Below are 17,576 nucleotides of genomic sequence, written 5' to 3' on the forward strand. Positions count from 1 at the left end.
CTCTCTCTCCCACAAACACACATATTCACTCACACACATACATACACACACACACACACACACACACACACACACACACACACACACACACACACACACACACACACACACACACACACACACACACACACACACACACACACACACACACACACATGTGACACTGAATTCTCCACTCTTCATGTCTTCTCACTACTTATGTCCACTCATGTCTCTTGTTTCTATCCATTTGTGAAACTAATGTTCCTCCAACTCTTCCTCCCACTTCCTCTCTTTCTCTCTCTCTTCTAGATGTGGTTGAGCGGGTGAAAGCTGCTCGTCTCAGACGGTCCACCTCCCATGCTCAGCCAAGCATCCAGAGAGTTCTGGGAGGGCGCGTGCAGAGGGTTGTTCTCCGAGAGAGACAGCATCATTGCATAAGCCTGTGGGAAAAGACAGTTGACTTTTATAAATGGTTTGATATTTTCAAACATTGGTTTTTAGTACATTTTCTCTACTTGTCCAACAACCTGTCAAGAAATTAAAGAAGGATTCTGGTTTAATATTAAACTTTTGTATTCTATTTATAATTTTAAGATTGTCTGATGGCAAGTGTTTCTTGCTCCACTGAGCAATCTTGCCATGTTCGCCGATTTCATCAATGAATCTTGTAAGTGCAATCTTGAATGCTAAATAAATGATAGAACTAATGGCCAAGACATAGAAAATAAGGCCCACATTGTTATAAACCAGAATTATCCTTTAAAGCTATCAGAAGATCACAGAAAAGGTAAGAGCAGTTTACAGGTAAAATGTTAGTTGGTTAAGTGAGAGAGAAAATAACTGAGGGGGCTGTTTAGTTACAGATTTATCCACTGGATTAAGAACCTCTTTTTATAAAGCCCCTGGAAACATGAAATAATCCATCTCATCCCCTATCTCTGTCTCCAGAGGACACATTTTGGCCCTCCTTCTGTTTTATCAGAGCATGTCTTTCCTGATTTTTCCTCTCTTAGTGGACATCCAAAAGCCAGTCACATACCTGGGTTTTAGCCTGCCTGTACAATGTCTCTTTCAATGCTTCCGACTCTAGTGAAGTGTTAAATATGTCTTTAACATCAAAGGGTTGCTCGTCACTGGCTGCTTTACGTAACCCATCCAGGCTCTTGGGAAAGCTGGGCAGACCCTCAAGATCCAAGAGAGAGCCCTCCTCCTCTATACACCTGCACACCGAGGGATGGATGGATGGATGGCAGAAATAGTGCGGTATAGATGGGTTGGTAAGGATGAGTAAATGGATGGAAAGATAGATGGATGGAAGAAATGGATGGAGAGTTCATGCCATGGAGGTGTGGGTAGGGGATTTAGGTGAAATAAAATATGAAAAGAAGAGAAAAGGAGAAGTATGATTAATAAAAGGTATAGACAAGTAGCAGGAGACCACTGGAGGAAGAAAAAGGAGAAAATAGACGGAGCAGAAGCTGACCTCTCATTAGCTAAACTGAAACGAAAGATGAAAAGACTATTGATCTACGCTTCTGGCAAACATATTGATGGATGAATTAACAGGATACAAAAAGAGATACCACTGTTGTCATTCTTTATTCACATCAAGTTATGACGGTTTCACTAAACAGATGACCTCACCCCTTGAAGCCAGCACCCTACTCATGAATGTTCAATAGAAAAAAAGCATAAAATGAAGCTCTTCCCATTTTGAAATTCATATTCATAACTGAGGGAGAAGGATCCACAAGGAATCTAACAAATATTCAGATATATACAAATTCAAAAAGTAAATCATGTTATAAATGATGTAAGTAAGAAATGATGCACTGTACAATATTCTCAGTACAGCAAGCTTTTAGCTAGCCTGCCTTCCTGATTAATTAATGCATTTGTTATATGTGTTGTTGCTGCTGATTTGTCATATATAGTCTTCTAACTTCAGTTTTCAAATTGCCAATAGAGACAATAAGATCATGACAAAAAAGACAAAATCTACATTAAGTCAGCAAGCTTTCAGAAGAAGGTGAACCAGGAGGGATTTTTGAGGGAATCTATACCCTCAGTCTTTCTTTGTGTGTTGTGTTATTTAGGATTGGCTTTAGTTGTAATGAAAAAAGGTATAATGAGAAGTTTCTGTTAAAGGTTTTGTTAAATAGATATGTGTTTGTGGTGTATGTTGCCAGATTTAGGTAAAGAGTGTCCATGAGTCCTCTGTGTAGTTGAGTGACAGAGTGGCTTGTTTATGTTTATAACAGACAGATTACCTGCGAGTGTGTTCGTAGCTCATAGATAATGGAGCCGTCTCTGTCTCTTCCTCCTCCTCGTCCTCCTCATACACTCCTGTTGTGACAGGAGACGGGGACTCAGGCGCTTCATCGTGAGACTTTTCTGTCAGGCTGCCTTCCTCCTCCTCCTCATCGTCGCCCTCTGCTTCCTCTTCCTCCTCCTCCAGCCCCTGAAGCCCTAGCTTGGAGTTAGACAAACTGTGGCTGGGTGGGCGCTCCTCCTCTGCCTGGTCTGATCTGTAGACGGATCAAAGGTCACAGCAGGGAGGAAGTGTTACTAATGTTGGCAACTGTTTCTGAAACAACTACTTCTTTCCTCCCGTGTTGGTGACATTTCAGTACAAGAAACAGGCATGCAGAGCTCAGGGGTATCAAGTCTGTGGCTTTGCATGGTCTTTGTGTTAAAAATTGTTAAAAAAGCCAATTGTAATTGCGACTGTCTGACTGTCTGTCTTAAAGAACAGCTGGCAAGCTCTCTTAGCTTAGTTGAGAAGAGGGTATAAGCATGAATAAGCCTGTTAAGAGAGCCAGCAGAAAATACTATCCTTTTGCATTGTGGGTAGTGTAGTACTCAGGTTTTTAAGAGAAAGAAGTATATAGGGTCTGAAAGAGGGGATATCTCTATTTTTCAACTCTTTTTAATGTTTACAATGACAGAAAAGTGAGAACTTCTTTCAGTTTGTTCTTGCATTGTGTTCGGTCTTGAACTAGATTGGCTGTTACCATTTTCTTGACCACTTAAAGACATGACTCATCACGAACAGAGAGAGGAACATAAATAATCTGTTGACAGTGCGCGCAGCCCAACTCCGGTGTCCACACAAACAACATGGGTGTTGACATACTGCCCAGACTGCTTTTCAAACGGCCCACACATGATTAATTGACCAGCTCCTCAGAAACAGAGCAGGAGATGGCCTGCACCAGACTGAGCCCTCGACACTCTATGATGGTGGAACATACTTTGTGTGACTGAGGGAAGACGATTGCTGATCTGCAAACAGGCTATCAGCACAGCGCCATTATGACCTGCCATATGTACATTTTCCAGCTCGCGCGCCCCCCAGACCACGATGTCATGGCTCATGATATCATTTCCTCTGGGACGGGAAATTTACCCCTTCCATTTTTTGCCACACAGTGGACATTTATCAAATCAGACAGGATTACCTCTGGGAAAGGGTACACAGGGACAAGATTGGGTCACACAAAGTGGGTGGGTAAATGTGGGTAGGGGGGAAAAAAGTTCTCCTCTTTCAATCTAGATTAAATATCACCATAATCAAATTGCCAAGCTGGTTGGCCGGGAAAAAGTCCATGCCTGCATACAGAGAAAGAAGCGTAGCTCTGACATAGGGGGCCCTGGGTTTTGTCATTTAGTCTAAACACGTCAGTGGGGTGTTTGTGTTAGCAGGCCAGGAGTATGGGTATAGCGGGTGGATGGGGGAAGAGCTCCATCATCAGTGGATCTCCTCGATAAATGCCTCAACCTGAATCCCCCTTAGGGTCCAAACTGCCAGACACTGTAGCCCAGTCCCAGACAAGGAACCAGCTCCAACTCTAGTTTGATCCAAACCAATGAGCTCAAACCATGGCCTGGGTCCTTGTTCCAGCCCTAATTATGACCTGGATTATGATCTTGAGGAGACATACCTCTTAGTCCTTCAACACTGAAGTGCTGGAAATATTGGTGTACATCTAAACTTCCTAATGTTTTTCAGAGCAGCACTGCTGCCTCAGCATCTATGACATCTCCAGCTTGGAAACTGGTCAAACAAAGTTTTCATGTGAAAACAAGAGCTACAAGGGATTTATTTTGACTTGCTATGATGCTGAAAAAGGAGTTTTAAAGGGGGAGAAACTGTGTTGCAAGGGCGGTTAAGAGCGATTACAGATAGTCATCCATGAATGTGTGTTTGCGTTTGGCGTTTGACTTCAGTCACTCAGAGAGAGAATAAACAGTGGGCTGTCTGGTGGGAAGACAGAAAGCATAACACTTAGTCTGAATTACAGATATTAAAATGTCAGGCCAGCTTGTTGTGGATGAGACAGTATTGATCCCAGATGGCAGAGGGGCTAAATTGCCACTGAGTCTGCTAGCCATAATGTGTGTTGACAAGAGGAAGGGGAGATGATGGAGGAAGAAACAGACAGAAAGTGAGACTACCAGAAAGGAATTCACAATGAGTATGAAAGACACAAACACATTCAAAGAAAGAGGGCAAAACCGCTGACTGAAAGAGAAAAACATTTCATCCTCCTTTTCTTTTCCGATACCTTCTTCTTGCCTGAAACCTCTGAAGCTTCCCACAAGCTGAGCTACTAACACTGAAAGCATTTCAGGACCTAAAGCATGAAGGTGACCTTTTTATCCACTGGCCAGAGTGGCTTCTTGGTTTTTAAAACAGACCAGACATTCTCATTATTTTACACAGCAAGTTGTGGTTTTTTGAGAGGAGGAAAAAACACACTCAGGGTGATCACTCTTGCCAGAGTTACTGGTAAGCTGGGTAATTTAGCAACTACAGCGGTACTCAGCAGGTATAAATTTCAGTTCTCCACAAAAAGAGCTCTAATTAAATTTTAGACATGGCTAAAATCTATCAAACTGGAAAAACATTGATCGTTAAGACAAACTCTAGACTAGTGACATGTATGTTTTCTGAGCTCCTAAATCCATACTACTCACTAAGTTTCAAGTTATGTAGTATTTACACAATGAAGAAGTGAAAAAAAAAAATTAATTGACACATTTTGGATGGTAGAAAACTACAGAAAATATATATTTAAAAAAGAAACATTTGGCTTTGTCAAGTGTTTTAGCAATGGCTTTCCAAAGTAGCATTTGAACTGACATCCACCGTATAATAGCTGTGCAAGTAATATATGAACATTTGTACATACATACTATATACTGTTAGTATGTAGTATGGAATCGGGGAGCAACTCTGATGTTCAAGTAATTCTTGCTATGCAACTTCAAGCCACTAGAGTGCACTGTTTAATAAGAACTAGCATTTATGCTGTCGTATACAGGAGGGACAAGGAGCAACTGAACTGAATGCACAACTGTGGCAGTCAGCTGAACAAATTAAGTGTGTGTCTTCCTGCTTTTTCATACCTGGACAACTACCTAGGAAAACTTCAAGTTAGATTTAGGATTAGTTTAGGGGTAAGAATCGTAGCTTGGCATAATGAGTAAAATGTTATGCTAATGGTTCAAAAATCACTGTAAGTCTTGACAAAAATCTTAATACAACTGTTGTTCATACGAGTGTGTTTTCTTTTTACCTCTTATCTGTAGAGCTGGAGGCCTGGTTCATCTCACTGTTGGAAATGAAGTTGCGGATTTCTGAGAAGTATGAGTCCTCCTTCTCATCTAAAAGTGCATGATTGTCTGGCTCGGAGTTTGGCGAGGAGATGGTGGTTCCTAGGTTGGAAAGCATCCCGGACTGTTGGCTCACTGTTGAGGAAAGTGTGCAGACATACACATCCACACACATAAACACACATGGACACCAGCCACACACACACACACACACACACACACACACACACACACACACACACACACAGACATATGCACACATGAGCATGTTTAGTTTGATGATCCTCAGACATACATAATAGATGAGTGTAAGGAAAATGCAACATATTATGAGGTTTATTGTACACAGTATTCCCATTTTAATGTTATATTAAAAATAAGATATTGTGGGTTTTTTTATCATGTGTGTTGTGTTTGCCTTCAACTTTGAAGGGGAATACCAGTCACGTGATGTGTCACAGTTAAGTAATGCAATCATTTAACAGATTCCAAATTTCAAATCTCTGTGTTTGACAAAATCAGACACTTTAATTAATTTAGTCTTGCCTCAGAATAAGAGATCAGGACACCCCAGGAAACAAAAAATCTGGTCTCTTCCACAAGAAACTTGCTGACTAATTGCCTCTTATTAATCCCTTTGTATTTGAAAAATGTAGTTTGTACTGCTATATGTTGTGATGTCACAACAGTTTACAGCTCCACTGACAATAAGTTGATTAAAGTGGAAACTACATATATTGCCTTGTTTCTCTAGGATGATTAGAAATGTAAATACGATTGTGAAGTGCAGAATACTTGGATTTAACTGGTCAAAATGTTGTGTTCCATCTATATTCAGTGGTGTTCTTTTATGCTGGACAGAAAAAGGCTGTTTTTTGTGAGGCAGTAAGAAAAACAGGTGTGAGTTCTTTGATTAAATGGTTTTCACACAATTAATAATTTGCTGCACCAAGCTAAGCATTTACTGTGGTGATCAATTCCAATTTTCCAAATAGGAAATGTGAACTATGTATTATTATTAGTTTTTTCTGTGGCATAGACACCTTTATTGACAGTAAATCACGGGACAGAGGGGGGTGTGACATGCAGCAAAGGTCCGCTGGTCGAGACTCAAACCGGGGTCTGCTGCGTACATGGCATGCGCTCTTAACCACTCGACCATCTGTGCGCCTATGTATTATTTTAATATGAATAATATTATCCATATTGGTCCCTGTTTAATAACCACATTGCAGTTCCTATCACCTTACTTTTCTCTGAGAAAATGGAGTCATAGCTATTGCAAACTAACCAGGAATGTTCTCATGCTCGTGCTTCTTGAGATGGCGGTCGAGGTTGGTTTGCTGACCAAAGCAGCGGTTGCACAGGTGACACTTGAAGGGTTTCTCCTTGTTATGGATGTTGCGAACGTGGCGTTGAAGATTGGATGAGATGCTGAATGAGCGGTCACAGTATTTACACCTGACACAGGAGAACAGAGGAATGTGAGGGAGAGTTAAGAGAGAAACAGAGCAGCACAATCAACAGGGACTGCCCTTCAACCAGAGATGAAGTCTGGGTTCATGGTGTTTTTAACTGCCCATCTGCTAAAGTGAGCAAGAAACTCATTAAGGCTCACCTTATTTTTCAAAAAATATCTGGATTTCTTAAGAAGAGGCATGTCAATTTTAGAAAAATCTTTCAGTAACTGAAATAAAGACAATAATGGGACGTAAAGGCAAAGGAGATGCTGATTATGTACTTTATCTATCTAAGGACAACAGTCCATCAAGTCAAGTACATTAATGCATCTTTGGGAGCAAAGAGCAAGTTTCAAATATTTCACAAAATTCAATACTAGACTGAATGAGAATAGAACAGAATACCTGTATGGCTGTTCGCCTGTGTGTGTCCGCAAGTGTCTGGTGAGGTTTGCTGAACGAGGGAAGATTTTCCCACAGTACCTGGAGGGAAGAATGGACAGAAAGGAAGGGAGAAAGTGTGGATGAGTAAAATAAAATGTATGTTTTACTGTCGCTGCAAACATTTAACGTAATATAATGCAGTTTGAAAACATCTGGAAATAACAAGACATCAACACAAAACATTGCATCACAAAGCAGTTACCTGCAGGCGTAGCGCTCCTTGCCCTTGCGTAGGATGGCGTCTGAGAGAGAAGGTGGTGGTGAGCGGAAGTTGAACAGTGGATGAGCCGAATGTTGCAGTGAATTGGGCGGCGTGTCCAGTTTAAGGGCGCCAAAGCTCTCCAGCTTCTCTGTCATGTTCTCCATGGCTGACATCTGAAGATGAGGAGATGGTGGAGAACAGACAGATAAGATAATTGAGAGATCCTGTTTTTTTTAAGGTTTTTTTTTTTTTTTTAGTTTAGCGACAAGTTCATTGTAGCAGTTCTGTTTTTAATTCTGCTATCAGTGTTTTATCTTTAATCACACATTAACAGGAGCCACACAAACCCTGTGTGTGTGTACAGTATTTGTGAGAAAAGTAAGCACTGAAAACAAAGACACAATGTCAGAAAAAACAGGGAGTGAGGGAAAGAGACAGAGAGCGGAAGCTTTGAGGAAGCAGTATATCAGAGGTTAGCCTTGTTGGTTGTGCAAAAGGCGAGTCACCTCCATGACCTATAGCACATTCTCAAATACTCAAGTACCATTCCTCCAGTAACCCCCTACATACACCCTCACCTTAAGCTTCAGCTTTGTTCTCTACCTCTCACCTTCTGGCGAAGCTACTCTTGCTGGTCGGCAAACTGGCTAAATGAGGCATTCAAGAGTCCCAATTGGACTCATACAATACAGTTTGAGATACCCCCAACTGATAGCCACTTCCCCTCCGCTAGAAGCCTGTGAACAAAGGGGGCCGGTTATGTAGGAGTTTATTTGCCAAAAACAGCTTACATCCTTCCTTTTTTAGTGAATACGGGACGGGTGAGACACAGGGACAGACACTCCGTCTCGATGTGTTTATTCGCAGTCTGAGAACGAGTGGAGGGGGAGCGGGGTGATTTCGTCATGAGACCGAATTAGAGGTGGCATTGTGTTTGGATCACTGGGAGGATCACAGCTTAGACACAATAAGATATGATACGTTTTCACGTGGGAGCCTATGAAAACTTTTCTTTCAGGGCATTATTGATCAGTTATGAGTAATCATTTAAAAACTCTGGAATGCTGTATAACTTAAATATTCTGTGCTTTAACCTACTAAATCTAAAAAACATTAAAGGTCAAGGTCTTAAAACATATCGTTATCATCCGATAATAAATAACAGATTTAGAAGATTATGACTACAGGGTGAGGAGAAGAACCGCTACATAATTTTTGGTTCTCTAATTACAGGAAAGAAAGATCAATGCTAGCAATTCTTATATCAAATAGTTGTACAGGCATACACACATATATGTGTAATGTCATATACATCTGTCTGCATATGCACCAAATGGATGTATTGCAAAGTCACAGTTGATAGAGGACACAGATTTCCAGGTCAGATTAAACCGTTTCCCCAACAAGAGCCCCCCATTCTCCTGGACACAAACACAGGATGTCCTTGATGGACACGGTGCTATTATCTAGCCAGCCAGCCAGCCACAGAGAAAAAAACTTGGAGGGGGTTGAGTTATTAGCTGGCCTGTGGGCTCCCAGTACATGAAACAATGCCACAGCTAAGATTAGCGTGGCCAAGTGAGTCAATTTGTTACAATTCAAACGGTTATTATTCTCTTTTTTATTAATACTATCATTCTTTGTAATCAAGATTTGTAGAGGTAGGGAGGGTCTAGGGACAGTTGAACAATGTGACTGATTATCAAAGGGGCTGCGATAAGAGACTGTGTCTTCTGAAAAAGGTAGAAGTGACGAGGTACACAGGCGCCATTCGGTAAACAAAGGAAGAAATCATACAGAGCCCTTGAGAAAATAACATCAACACTGTGGAATGATGTTTCATAGTACTCTATCAATTCAGGTTACAGCAGCGTGGGAGGCAGGAGAGAAGTATTTTCACATAATACATGGTTTGAAAATGATAGTCGATAGCATCTGGGAATAATCAGCCTGGATGCAATACCTGGAGGTCAATTCCCCTGTTTGGTATTTCCTTGCTATACTTTTGTGATGACTGTAACATTTATTGTTTCTACTAAGATTATACACACTGCATTCCTACATTTGAAATGTGTATGTGTATATGGTGTCAGTCTACCTGTGGATGGAAGAGTGGTGGTGAAGGCCTGAGGAACTTCTCCTTCAGGGCTCCTACGGGGTCAAGTAGCTTCCTCTTCTCCACCCTGCTGGACCAACAACAAGGCAGAGGGTTACGTACGGAGGTCAGAGTTAATCTGCAACCTTCAACCTCATACTAAATACCTTTTTCAATGTATGTATATAAAAGATAAAGTGGGAATAGCAGTTTCTGGTCTAATCGGGGCAGAAATACCTGTATATGGGGTCCATGAAGAATGCGGAGGGCTTGGCATAGTGCAGGGGTGGTGGCTGGTGTGGCTGTGCCTGGTGCTGCTGGTGCGGGGTAATGGAGGATTGGTGCAATGACTGGGAATGGATGAGTGGAAACCCAGCTGGGGTTTCATCCTTGATGGAGCACCCTTTTCCAACTCCATACATGTGGTTCTTTCGATTTTGTGGCTCAGCTGTCACACCATTATGACCACCTCGGTTCCGGCTGCCTATGCTGAGATCCAGTGGCTGTTCTTCACCACTAGATATTGCTAAAGGTCCACTACTACTTCCAGTACTACTGTTTGGGTTTGAGGGGTTTGTTGGGGTGGGAGGAGCTAACTTGGCCTCCTTGGGCTTTATGGTGAGATCAAATGGTGATTCTGCTGTATGAGCAGGAGCTTCTGGGGCCCCAGAAACCATCTTATGCAGTTGCTCACGAGGTGACTTGGGCTCTGCCTTAAAGAACATGTTAGGATTGAGAGCACCTCGATCAGCACTGAATGGATATAGAGAGTTGTGGAAGTTGGGCAGGAACTGGAAGGGAAACATGGAGTGGTAGGGCAACGGACCCATCTTCTTCTCCTGATGAAGACCAATCAAACCTGGACCAAAATATTTCTCAGCAATAGAGGCGATGGCTTTGATGGAATCAGTGGTGACTGCATTGGCATTTGTGGTGGTTGGAGGGAGGGCTTGCTCATCAGGTGGTGGGAAGAAGGAGTGCTGAGTTGATGCAGAAGAGAGAAAAGGGCGATCAATAGCGAGGTTCCCCGAACTAGACACGGCTGATAACAACGCACTATTTGTGTCTTCTAATTGGTTGCCTTCTTGACTTGATGTGGCTCCAGACGGCTTCCTTCTTTTACCACTTCGCTCACGTTCACTCTCTCCATCACTGTCCAGGTCAGAACCATCACCTGAAGCGGTACCAGTGGTGGTGTCCAAATCTGTCCCACTTGTGGTATTAACATCTTCAAGGTCACTACCATCAGACATGTCAACCATCTTAGATTTTGGCTTGGCTTCTCCACTAGAAGACAAATCCAGTTTGTTCTCTCTCTCTTTGTCTTCCCCTTGACTCAAACTGTTACCTCCATTGCTGTTTGTGGAGCTAACCAGGGACAGTGGAGGGGCATCTAGGGGACTCCGAGGCAGCTTTACCTCCTGACTGCTGCTGCCCAGTGGGCTCTTTATCAACGGGCTGGCCGGCAATAAAGGCGGTCGCGGATATAGTGATGGGGGGAAGATACCTGGGAAACCATGTGCGAGGGATGGGAAGCCATGGGGTCCTGGCGAGAAGGGCAAGCCAGCATGAGGGTGAGGTCTGGAGGGAAAGTAGTCAGTGAAGCCTAAACCTGACTGGTTTAGACCAGCAAGGTGGGGATGGTGGGACTTGACCTTGGCCATGATGGGGCTGGAGCTCATGGGGATACCAGGATTGAACATCCCTGCTGGAGAGCCGTAATGGTTTTTGCCCTCACAGAAGCGGCGATGCTTGTTGAGGGAGGAGGTAGTGCTGAACAACTGCCCACAGTCCTTGCACTTAATCTGGGTGCGGCAGTCAGCATGCATACGCTTGTGGCGGCAGAGGTTGGAGAACTGGGTATAGGATTTGTGGCACACCTCGCCTGGGGGAACAAAAAGACGCAGCCCATCAGGGCCTGGTTAAACCCATTTTAACACTGTCTCTAACTCTGTATACCAAATCAACAGCAACACATACATCTGATTGGAAACTGGTGATGAAATCGCTCTAGAAAAGGATGATACTAACCTCAGCTTTTTAAAAGCTTTTAAAAGTCAAGTTAAAACTGTGTAATGTAACTAATGTAATTTAATGTGTAACTGTGAAATTCTGTAATGACAATGTAAGTACTTTACTGCCAATATACACAAGTGGAAACATTTATGACATATATATTTAATTACCTTAAAGGAGGGAAAAAACTGGAATAGGTCTTTGATCCATGAAGTAAAAATAATGTATCAATATTAAGTTTGCATTTTTTGTAAAGAAGTCTAGACTAATCTAAACTACAAGTCATAAAGTGATGCCTACAAAACAAGCTTGACAAAAAAAGAGCATAAGTGAATACAAATATGATCCCTGGAATTGTGTGGGCTTTGTTCTGAAGACGTAAACAGTATCAAAAAGTTTATATACAGTACATGAAGGGAAAAGAAACTGCAGGGTGTTGGAGAAGGAGATGAGGTGGAAAGAAAAGAAGTATAAAATAAATGGACTGTTATAATACAGCACCATTAACTTCAAAAGCTCTCACTTACAGATAAAGGGTTTGACACTGCTGTGGATGTGCTTATGCTGCTTGAGGCCTGAAGAGGTGGCAAAGGTCTTGCCACACTCCGGACATGTGTGAGCACGTGCCCCCACGTGCTGGGAGCGGATGTGGCGCTGAAGGTTGCTGGGATCTGTGAATACCTGAAATTTGATATAAATATATTGAAATAAGTGTATAAAAATACTGTGTACACCATATTTATCATGATAAAAATAATAACTGTCATTCTTTGTAATGTCAATGAAGTCTAAAAAACAAGACCAGCAGAATTTCTGAAGCAGATAAGTCCTGTGTGTGCTGTGCACAACTTACGTGCCGGGTATGCTGTACCTTATCACAGTTTTCACACTCAAAGCGTTTGCCACTATCATGTGACATCTGGTGACGGATGAGGTTGGACTTCCAGTTGAAGGCTTTGGGACACTGGTCACACTTGTACTCCCTCTCTTCTGTATGGACTATCATGTGTTGGCCCAGACTTGATAGGGAGAGTACAAGTTCATTAGCGAATTCAATAAATCTTACAAGTCACATTCGTAACACACATACAAAATTATTGTATGTTTGTATACCTGTACTCATTTGGGAAGATCTTCTCACAGTCTTTACACTCGTGGACAGGCTCGTCGCTGTCCTCTCGTTCCTGTTTGAAGTCCTCTCTCAGTGTGTCAAATATGGAACCGGCACTGGAGCAAGAATACTTCTGGTGCCGCCGCAGCTCAAGTGTTGAGGAGAACAGCTCATCACAGTCTTCACAGCGGTACATCTGCTCATCTGCACACACACAAAACACTGATTTATCTGACTGATCACACATAATTAAGCTCACTGAAATATGTAAATCCATTTTAACTACTTTAAGAAATGTCTCACACACTACTGAAAAAAAACTCTTTCTTGTAGATTGCATCACAAAACAACAAACAATATATCTAAAATTAAAGATGAAAGTTTTTTTTTTCTTTCTACAAGGAAATATCTATCTATACGAAACAAACTGGAACAAAAAGTTTTCATAAAGATAGGGAGCAAACGTAACAATCTCCAATTGTTTTTTCACACAAACTATTAAAAGTTTTTTTTAGCTTATTTGTTTCCACTGACTTTAAAAATATGCATTCAAAAATTTCTAATCTTTATGAGAGTCAAGACAATACCAGTTACGCTGTGCACAAAAAACATTTAAGTGCTTGTTGGCACCTGATGTTCACTAATGCCTGTGGGCTGCATCTTAAGTATCCAGTTGCTACAACTGTTGATCCCCAGTACTAAACAAGAACAAAAAATCTATCACCTCTCTCTGTGTTAGTTACAGTTAAATGTACTCCCACTCAAATGGTAAAATCAACAATGCAGCAATTGACATTTGCATAAAATGGAAATCAATTAGCAGTGAAACGTAGCCTTCATTAACACAGTTAATTGCTTGTTAAAGCGAATGTTTGCTGGGACTGTAGGTGTAATAGCACACAGGGGAAACAATAGGGGCTGGTCTTCCCCTTCCATGTTGATAACCTTTACAATACTTCTCACTACCAAGGTCAAATGCATAAAACTCGAGCCAGCTTTTTCAATAGCGAGTTCCTGAGTCAGAAGCCAAGTTCAACAGATCAGGGGAAAGCCCAGTGGAGTGTCTTTGTGCATGGTCATAAACGTGTGTATGTGTGTGTGTGTGTGTTTGCGTGTGTTTATGTGAACATTTTCCAAAAAAGAATGAGCCACAAAAAAAAAAGAGGTAAGCAGGGGCACAGTGGCGCCAACCCCATGGTGATTTCTGCGCCAACCTGCCATACCCTCTTTGCCATGACCCAAGCAGTCAATGCCTGAGTTGGCCCCCCAGGTGTCCCAATATGCCATGCACACCCATCCATCATTTCAAGCTACACTAAATGAGTTTATCCGCAATGACTTACAGTGCATGGCTCACCTGTTTTCTACTGCATGTGACCGTTTATCCAGCTGGAACTTCTTGGACACATTAAAAGGGCATTAGTGTTGCAACATCAATGTGTCTAACCTTGGGGAGAAGGATAAATGACCTTCTGGTCAATGGGCCATTAAACTGAGCTCAAATGCTAAACTAACTAGCCCACTTTGACACCAGTGTGCACATATTTCACATGGAGAGTGAGTGTTAAACATCTACACACTGATAACTTTTTTATAAAGGTGGCTCAAATACAGCTAAAATAAACTTTGATTTGTATAAAAATGGAAAAGCATGACTGTATGTTAAAAGTTTGCAAACTCCTCCAGCGACAGGAACATGGATGTTTAGAAATCCTCTGAAAGGATGTTCAGGCATGCATGTATGTGCCTTTTATTGGGGATGCACGTAAATGCAGGTGCTTGCATGTGTGCATGAGCGTGTTTTTTCAGTTAGTCTGGTCTGGGCGGGTGGGGTGGGTTATAAAGGGGAGACTAATAGCTCTCTGGGAGACGATGGGAAGCACAATTATGTGCAGTTTAGCAGCTAATCTGTGAGCATGGGTGAGGTCTCAGGGGACTCCTCAAGTCCTCTACTTCAAATTCCTTCTCCGATAAGCCAGACACAGAGAGCAGTGCTGCACTGCCAAGCTCCCACTCAGCCCTGCTACCTTTCTCTCTCTCTCATACACAAACACGCACAAATAAATGGAACACAAAACAGACACTTTCATCCATACAGTAGGTGGAATTTGATACTGTCTTTTTCCTCCTCATTTTCTGCTTCCCTGTCTCTCTCATGCACAAATAAACATCTTCAATCAGTAGACAAACTGACTCTTATTTTTTTCTTCATTCATCACTTTCTCACACTAACACACAAAGCCAAATACCTTGGCTCTGACATACAGACTCTGGCAGGTGGAGTGTCTCTCTTTTCTCTCTAACTGCCTCCCTCTGTCTATACTTCACATGCATACATACAGTACACACAAAGGAATTAATTTTTTTTTTTTTTTTTTTTACAATTTTGTTCCATCTTTTACATACTCTAAGATGCCAATCTGCTTCTTTTCCATAATCAAGCTTGCTTTTAGCTCCTGTTTCCTCCTGCTCCTTTGGCATGGACATGTGTGCACAAACTGAGCATCATGCAAAGGGTGAACTGCAGAACATCTCACGCACATCTTGTTCTCCCTCCACCATTTTATAACTCATGACAAGTAAGAGTAATCGGGGTTTTTTTTCTTCTTCTGTGGTTCCAAAAAGACTGGAAACACAACAAAACAATATTACCTGACAACAGCATTTCACCACAATAAGTCCAAGATGTTTAAAGAAATGCAGCGGAACTATGGCCCCTTTTCTGCTCAAGTGAACTTTGAAAGAAAAGCCCAGATTGACAGGGAGCAGCTGTCCGAGTTAGATTATGAGATAAAAATTGGACATATTCAGTCTGACGTATAGGGTAGTGTATACAGTAAATCAGGTTACCCACTCAGAGAGGAGACGGGTGGGTTAGAGTGCCTAAAAATGTGACACACTTTGAAATGTGAGCCACTTTACAGATGACAATGTACAGCAAGGTGTAGCATAGCACTTAACCCATGATGTCGTAGATTTTAGTCTGGTAAAGGAAAGCATAGATCAAACTAAAATACACAAATTATTTGGAACATAGATATATAGATGGATAGGCCTAGATAGATAGATCAAAAGTTAAAGGGAATAATATTATTTTATTTAACACCACTGACACATCACTCTGTGTTAAGGACTAGATTTGTTTAGGCAAATCTTTGACACATTTAAAACTCAAATAGGCTACAAGATGACTGAAATAACAATAAAAATGTATTCTGAATTCAGGCTGTGCATCAAGTTCAAACAACTTGTTTCCTTTCAATAATCTTAGATTTTAACAATACTTGATCATATGTGCTCCTTCCCTTAGACTTTTATTTTTGAACGGGAAAATTACAAGTAGGCTAGGTTTGATCCACAGTGTTGTTTGTAATTTTGCTAAGAGCACGGGCGATTCTCAGGGGCATTAATTTACTAAACGTCCGTAAATCTCACACCATGTCAGTGGCCACCAGTGACGTACAAATAATATATTAATTGTATTATTCTTTGGCCGATATGATAATAAATAAATTCTAAACTCTCGTCCTAAAGGTCCTGAGTGTTCCCATATAATCTATTTCAATGGACATGGCTTCGAGTAATATCTGTTTGATCTTGACTTTCCGTCAACAGAACATTTCTACTCACTAAGGATGGAATATGACAAGTGCCATTTGACGCCCTAATACATTAGTTCAGGCAAAGAGGCCTATTACATTGCAGGATTGTAAACGCACAATTGAAACCAGTCTCTTACTAGTAGTCTTCATTATTGGCAGGCCTATTTCCAATGACAGGTCCAGGACGGCCTTCAACCAAACGTAATAATGCGGGATTTAATTCCATCCTAGAAATTTATGATTCGAATAATTCGCATTTCTTGAGGAAGAAAAAAAAGCAAAAAAGAAATAACTTGGAGGGAAAGATGGTGTATTTTTTCCCCGTCACATTAGCGAAGTTATGGTGTGTGTTGGCCGCGAAAGCAGCACAGGATGCAGGTTGGAGTTTGTTTAAAATGTGCGCTAATGACGCGCATTAATCTTACCTTGTAGGTTGGGTGCCATGGATCCCTCGGGGAAAATACCGTCCTTCATATACACTAAAAGCTCCTCCCCTGCTTCAATGTCCCGGACAGCTTTATAATAAATCTGAGGGAGAGAGAAAGAAAGAGAGAATTTAACTTAAGGTCAAGATAGAATTAATAAGTCTGGACCTCCACATATTTATTATTGCGCTTCAAGGAAGGGCCTTATTTTTAAATGCATTAGCATATTAATTAGCTACATTATTATTATTAAGAAAATGAAACATCACGAGTGTACAATAAGCTACATTAACCAGGCTGCAGCAGAGAGATGACAACATCTTGTTCACAACATTCACAATTTATTTGTGCTAATTAAAAAACACTAGAGGCTATTTTAATATAGCCTATGATAAAACTCAATGATTTGTTGTATGCCACATTTACTCGAACGTTATAAAATAAACAAAACAAATAGGCTATAAAGTACACAGCGTTTGTTTTCTTGCAAATCACTTACAGTAAAATAAAAAAAGGTCTGCATTCTGTCACAAAGAATAACTCAAACATTCAAAAAGAGAAAATGCAGAAGAAAACCAGACGGTAATGAGTCTAAACAGTCTGAGAGAAAAGTGGTGAGT

At 41.3% G+C, this 17,576-nt stretch overlaps 1 protein-coding gene across 1 annotated transcript; it reads right to left on the reverse strand.

The window, feature by feature from the left end:
- Window positions 1-266: 266 nt before the first annotated feature.
- Window positions 267-17,020, reverse strand: prdm16 (PR domain containing 16). Its single transcript, XM_062426993.1, has 13 exons — window positions 16,957-17,020; window positions 12,932-13,133; window positions 12,672-12,837; window positions 12,346-12,499; window positions 10,040-11,720; window positions 9,806-9,893; window positions 7,708-7,880; window positions 7,467-7,544; window positions 6,893-7,062; window positions 5,565-5,736; window positions 2,253-2,510; window positions 1,022-1,202; window positions 267-422 (listed from the first exon to the last, which is right to left on the reverse strand). The coding sequence occupies exons 1-13, from the start codon at window positions 17,003-17,005 to the stop codon at window positions 288-290; spliced, it is 3,507 nt and encodes a 1,168-aa protein (XP_062282977.1). The 5' UTR covers window positions 17,006-17,020; the 3' UTR covers window positions 267-287.
- Between the last annotated feature and the right edge of the window lie 556 nt (window positions 17,021-17,576).

The sequence above is a fragment of the Scomber scombrus genome, chromosome 10, assembly GCF_963691925.1.
Source record: "Scomber scombrus chromosome 10, fScoSco1.1, whole genome shotgun sequence".
NCBI lineage: Eukaryota > Metazoa > Chordata > Actinopteri > Scombriformes > Scombridae > Scomber > Scomber scombrus.

Bases quoted from the DNA above. Each gene is read 5' to 3' on its own strand.
- prdm16 (XM_062426993.1), bottom strand. From the start codon at position 17,005: ATGAAGGACGGTATTTTCCCCGAGGGATCCATGGCACCCAACCTACAA. The intron at 7,881-9,805 runs GTAGACTGACAC...CCTCATCTTCAG, and splicing joins CACCACTCTTCCATCCACAG to ATGTCAGCCATGGAGAACAT. The intron at 2,511-5,564 runs GTAAAAAGAAAA...ATCCGTCTACAG, and splicing joins TCCAGCTCTACAGATAAGAG to ATCAGACCAGGCAGAGGAGG.